The 6,499-nt window shown below is 40.9% G+C and overlaps 1 protein-coding gene across 5 annotated transcripts in view; it reads left to right on the top strand.

Annotated features, from left to right (window-relative positions):
- Positions 1–4,835, top strand: part of arap2 (ArfGAP with RhoGAP domain, ankyrin repeat and PH domain 2) — a 106,623-nt gene extending 101,788 nt beyond the window's left edge. For 3 of the 5 annotated variants that reach the window (XM_028428758.1, XM_028428760.1, XM_028428759.1), the window contains exons 31-33: positions 1,284–1,347; positions 2,759–2,878; positions 3,080–3,436. In XM_028428758.1, coding sequence (XP_028284559.1) covers positions 1,284–1,347; positions 2,759–2,878; positions 3,080–3,436 — 541 coding nt within the window. Of the gene's footprint in view, positions 1–1,283; positions 1,348–2,758; positions 2,879–3,079 lie in introns of all 5 variants that reach the window. The other 2 variants (XM_028428762.1, XM_028428763.1) reach the window with 2 other exon arrangements.
- The last annotated feature ends 1,664 nt before the right edge of the window (positions 4,836–6,499 follow it).

The following is a 6,499-nucleotide window of genomic DNA, read 5'->3' on the forward strand; positions in this document are numbered from 1 at the left end:
ACTGTATATTTCTTCAAAATAGAAGGAATCAAGCTGCAGCAAGGTAAAAAAAAAAAAAAAAAGTTGAAGCTAAAGTACTTTGTATTGATCTAAGTGGCGACATCAGTGCAGTTAAGAAATATCAGCAGTGGTCATGGCTGTGAACATTATAAACACAATTATAATCTTTATTTAATTTGTATTCACAGCTTCATCTGCTGACAGTTAAGTCTTAATTTTAGTATCTCCAAGTCTTGAAAAGTCACACAGGTTAAAACTTTCACTTTTTAAATGTTATATAATAGATTTTATCAAATATTATTATTTTTTTATTTTTGCTCTTAGGTTACTTTAATGAATTGGTTATATTACTAATACATATCATCATTGCTAAAATTGTTACCTAAGTCTAGACTGCCCATGTAAGGAAGGATGCTGTCTCTCATTCTGAAGATGTAAACCAAATAATCTTAACCCTTTCAACCCCACAGCCCCCTTTTTTTGGGGCTTTTGCATGCACCCGACAATAAAAGCCATAAAACACTGTACTAACCATTACACACAAACACTGCACTGACTCCACTACAAACACATATAAGTCATACTTACACACATCAAACATAACTCCAACACCATGCAACAATTATCAATCATCAAAATAAAACTCTCATATCAAAACCGACCCACTGGCCACATGGTTATTGCTAGCTCTCTGATACTTCAAGTCAAACAAACAATCTTATCCTCTTAAATTGTCAAAATGCGTACAATCTAAGAGTGCTAATAAACATTAGCGTGCAAGCACCCCAGAGTAAGGTGGGGTACCTGCGGTGGTTCAGCCAGCAGCGGTGTGATCTGATTGGTAGATTCAAATCAAATGTAAATAAACAGAGGCTGTCTGTGTTGAAAGTGCTTACAACTTTCCCTAGAAGGCCTTCATAATAACATTTCTAGAGTACAGTACATGGCAACAATAGCCAACTCCAGAAATAGCTCCTAAGAGAATACTGTACAGTCCTGAATAGATGACAGGCATTATTTAAACCATCATCCCTGATTATTACTTGCAGCGCTAATCACTGCTACAAGGGGGATACTTTACTTATGCAGATTCCTGTAATCATAGGTAATGGTGGCAAGCGTACCTATAGTCAAGTCTATTTACAGTGATCACTGAAGTGTCCCCCTCAGAGGAAAACTGGCCTGTGACTCACCCGATCCGGCCGCCTGTTTAAAACGAGCGCGAGCATAACGAGGTGGAAATGAGTGACCGATGTGACCGTGCTCTCCCTCCTCCTCCTCAGGCACTTCTGCTGCGACAAGAGGGAGATGCAGGTCAGCTGGGTGACGGACATCATCAGGATGAAGGTATGGTGATGTGAGAAAAGCCCTCATGCTGAAGTATGTGCGTCTTTTTGACCTTTTTTTTCTCTTTTGGATGAAAAATACACTTGATTACAGACGGCATAAATCATCTTTTACAATCCATATCTCAGAAAAAGCAGATATGATAAATCATATTTCCCCTGCCCCCCCCCCCCGATCATCCATTCCTATTGTGCTGTTAGGCAGATGAAATACATAAACAGGGAGAGAACTGTAAAGTTTTCGAGGTCACTCAGCAATAACATAAATCACTTTATGTGGAAAAAGCTGTGAGAATAAGGTCAAGGCGACTGTAACAATCACATTGTGGTACTTAGCCCCCCCAGATAGAGCAAAGTGTTGTCGCTGTCAGTCGCTGACACAGCACATATGACATAAATAATGCAGGGCAAAGCAAACACGGAGGGAGAACACCAACGGATGTGTCATATCCTTGTATTATTTTTCACTCTCACATGCACCGCTGCGAAACATCATCCGGTTTCCTGACTAGAATAAGCGCACGTGTCTCTGTTTTCTACCAAATGACCACACTTGAGTATCACACTCAGCCTAAATTGAAAGATCAAACTGAGATCCCCCCCCTCCACCACCCCTCTAGCTCTGTATGCTCAGCACATTTCGCAAGTATTAGCACTCTGCTCGGCTTCTGTTATGGGAACCTGTCTGCAGCACAGTGTTGTTTATCACAGGTGCTTACTGTAAAAGCCTTTTAGTGCCTTCGTTTGGGATCACAAGCAAAAAGGGCAACACCTTCAAGGAGAGATTGATCTGAAATGGAAGGCAATTTTTGTCTGTTGTTTAAAGGTGTTTATTTCAGGTTTTATTGCCACTCTTAGCTCTGCAACAGCTAAATCTATAGCAGACCGGAGCCGGCTAAAAATATTAGGATTCTCCTCCCAAATCCGTTAAACATCAGGATTGTCGGCTTGTGGGAAGGACACAGGACTTGTGGGAAGGGCATGGAGAGAAAAGTGTAGATGAGAAAGTAGACAGAGAGCACTCTGGTGTTCTCGATTTCCCCTTTCCCTTTACCTGATAGTGAGCGTTGTGCTCCGGCAGTTTCCATAGCAACCGACGATGGAGGGCCTCATTCTGAGACAAGGTGGAATGGATGGTGTTGAGTGTTGGAGGGACTGTAGAGGGGTGTAAAGGTCCAAGGACAGATCCAAGTAGTGATGAAATGAGGATTTGTTAAAGAGAGACAGTTCCACAGGTCTCTGAGGGGTCTCGGAGAATTCAGAGAAGACATTATGAAAGAAAGTTTAGCTCTCCGACTGCTGCCATGGAGCGCAGTATCCTCACCCAGGTGATCCATCCACACATTTGCATCTGCAATGCCTTTTTTTTAAAATAATAAAAAAAAATCCTAACTTCTTCTGTGTGTCTTCAGTACGGTTCTGACCTCTATTCAAAGAACTCAAATGGAGCTGCAGATTACAAATCCTCCACAGGGGGAGCTGTGACAGAAGCAAGCAGGATCTCAGCACCCAGCCACAACCCTAGCAAACAGGTGACGAAGTCTGTGAGTTATTAAAAAAATTCTGGATGACTACAGTAAAAAACTGCAGTTATTTCTTTAATTAGAGGAAGGTAGCTTCAGTGACTTGGCTTTATGTGAATTTACAGTAAGATCAAGGACACAGAGTAACTCAGAAATAATGGTAGTAACACTTGACTTAACTTCTTCTTTACCTTCCATGTTTGCCCACAGCTGTCAGAGAGGACTGTTTCTGTGGGAAACGTAGACACTAAAACCAACAACGATGTCGGGCTCCACCTCAAGAGCAACACCTTATCCTACTGCATGAAGCCCAGCAACCTTATCAGGGCCCCAGATATCCCACAGAGAAGAACATCTGTGGATGTTTGTCTGCCTCAGCGGGTCCCTACCCCAACCCTGTCTAGGCCCTTGCAGCCCATGCCGCCACCCGTTTCTGCTCAGAGTGGCTGCAAGGCCGTCGGGAAACGACCCGCTCTGGGTGGTCAGAGCATGATGCCATCAAACCTGCTGGATGAACTCAACTCGGTGCTGAACAAGACCGGACGCACCGGCAAGAAAAATGACTGACAGGAGGAGTGGAACAAAGAGCTTACAGAGGCTGAGCAGAGAGCTGCTTTCATGACAGACGATCAGACAACATAAAGAGATGCCGATGCACAAGGGGACGTGGAAAAAAAACAGGTGCAGGACATAGCAGAGGTCACACAGACCTCAGCTGGACATGGCGCTGACCCAAGCACTACAAAGCATGATTTATAAACCGATCCCCCAAACCCTGAGAAAGTTACACAGACCTGCTCAGCTGTCAGAAACTTCCAGAAATACATTTCTTATTTCATGCTTTTATGTTCCTGCTTGCTTTGAAAAAGCTCACTTTAAACACATCTGACAAGTGTTATGATGATTTTAATCCCTTTGCAGTAAAGTTAATCTTTTTTGTTTAACATGTGAAACAGCTTTTTCCTATATCTTGAAGTGTGAGTAGGGGAGCCCACCATGCAGGAGGAAGATGAGCGGTGGGTAAGAGTCTCTTTTTATAGCCAAAAAACGTCATGTGGTACAGGTGAACAAGTTCCAGTGTTATTTATTTTTATTTTTTCCTCACTATTCATTAACTGTACATGTACTAGAAATGTTTTTTTAAACTTTAAATTCTGTAACATACAGACTCTAAACATTGGCTAGCAACTGTAACTTTTTTTTTTTATTGTACAGCATAAATAAACTGTAAAGCTGTATTTTTTATCAAAACAGTTGAATCTGTCATGTCAGAAGTGCAGGTTCATCTTCTCAGCCGTTTCTTTGAGGTGATGTTGATGCTACTGCAAGTCAAGTCAAACAGCCAAACTTCAAACTTGGGATTTGGTCAGTGTGGACACTGAGCTGAGCAATAAAAACTCTTGTTCTTTTCTTCATCTCTACAACTACAAAAATCTCTTCTTCATCGTCTTCTTCAGCCACATCGGTAGAGTGACTATATGGCATCAGGAGAGTGTCATCTGCATATCTGTGAAAAAGACACATTGTTCTTGTGTAATATCTAACATGAAAGACTGTGCGCTAAACATTAGGTTTAAATTTAAACCTAACTTATATTTTAGGGATGCACCAAATTTTCGGCCACTGAAAATGGCCCAAAAGTGCATTTTTGGTTTTCAGCCGAAACAACTCAGCCGAAACAACTCGGCCGAAACAGAAAGCTGTGATGACGCAACCAGCACGGGCTTGTCTGGAAGCCCCAACGTGTCTGTAGTGTCTTATCTTGCTGCACTTAAGCAGCTAACTAAAGAGATCCGCTCCTCTGATGCATCTGTAGCTGACGTTATTCCTTTAAATGCAGCACTAAAGTGTCTTCTCTACTTGGACACTTTGCACTTCGTAGCAACGGTATTGATCCACATTGATCATACTTGATGTGGGAATAATACAGCGCGCCCGAGAAATGATCCAGGTCTCGTGGATGCGCAGAACCTGCCCACGCTGTCTGATGTTCAGTCAGATCGTATATGTATATGTATATTTATATATATTTGCCAAATATAAATCTTCCACTGAGTTTAAACTTAATGTTGTTCAGCACACAGTGTGTGTGGAGTATTTAAAGCTTGTTTTTTTTTTTTCACTGTGAAACACTGAAGGCTGAACACTGTCTCAAATGAAAAATTTCTATCTTTGCCAAACAGCCAGGCTAAAAATTACCTTCTCCTGTGTTTCCACAGCTCTGCAGATGTTGAAGCTGGCGGTGGCGGTGGTGTAACATCAGCTCTAACAAAGGACAAAGGATTTATTTTAGCTTCTCAGAAATGAGTCCGCTTTATACTTTTTTTATGACCGTAAAACTATAACAACATCCGTCAGATAATTACAGTTAGTAAAGAACTGAAGCCATTAGAATAATAAGAGGAGAGGTGAGAGATGATATAAAAGTGATAACATCAGTGTTGTTTAATGATAATTGCCATCATTTCTTTTAGGTTTATTATGCAGCGTGATTCGATTTTTTTCTCTTCTGTTTCTCTTTATCTGTGTTTTATATCAATTTTAATTTCACATCTCTGGGTTTATATAAAACTCAGGTTATTTCTCCTTTTAGGTAAGTGCCTTTGACTTCCTCATATATAATTCTATCATTACTTTAGTCATAAATTACACCCAATTCTGAGTGAAACGTGAGAATAAACTCCTCGTCTCCAGTCTTATTGAATAATGTATAGCGTTCGTGAAAATGCACACGTAGGCAATTGTCACAGGTTCCTCCATGAAAAATTCATATCAACATTTTATTTTCATTACGCCCCGTGTACCAGCTGCTCGTCCTTTGTTTCACGTCCTTATATTCTAATCATAGAGAGACCATTTGTGCGTTCGGCGTCAGAGCATTTCTTATTACACCCTTTGTTTGCACTGTGGAAATATGTGTGTATTAATTATATGACTGTGTTCATTGCACTGGTAGAAACGAATACATTCCTACTTAACTGGCCTTTTGAGAGTTCTTTCATTCCAGGCACTCTTTGCTTCTGCTGGCAGCAGATATGCAGTAAGTACATTTATGTGTGATAATGTTGTGTATGTGCCTGATTGTAGCACTGGCTGCGTACCATCTGCACGTCCTCGGACTGCCGTCAGTATGTATACTTACCTCTGTCGTCCTCTGTGTCTGTACAACCCAGCGTTTTTCGCCGTCCCTTCGAGGCCTATACTGGACGAAGGTCACCATATGGTGGGAGAGAGTTCTGTGAAAATGCCCCGCAGAGTCATGAGCGTTATTTAATATGCTGACTTTGACTATGTTAAGGTAACAGCTTGTGTGGCTGCAGTGATGGAAAGTAACTAAGAGTTTACTCAAGTACTCTTTACACACCTTTTATGACATTTTACATCATAAAGTTTGTTGTTGTTTGTAGTTTTTAATTCCTAACTTATGAATGGATTGTAAGGTAACTTTAATAAAATGAACCTTAAACTGAAGGGTTCAAAATGGCTAACTTTAGCTAACAAGCAAAAGAAGTCTTGCATAAATAACTATCTCTTGGTCTCAAATGATAGGTTCTCTTCTAGTGTCAGTTGTACATGGGGTGAATTTTTTTGTAACTCACTCGTCTTAATTATATTCGGACTTAAAATGAA

This window comes from Parambassis ranga, chromosome 18, assembly GCF_900634625.1.
Source record: "Parambassis ranga chromosome 18, fParRan2.1, whole genome shotgun sequence".
NCBI lineage: Eukaryota > Metazoa > Chordata > Actinopteri > Ambassidae > Parambassis > Parambassis ranga.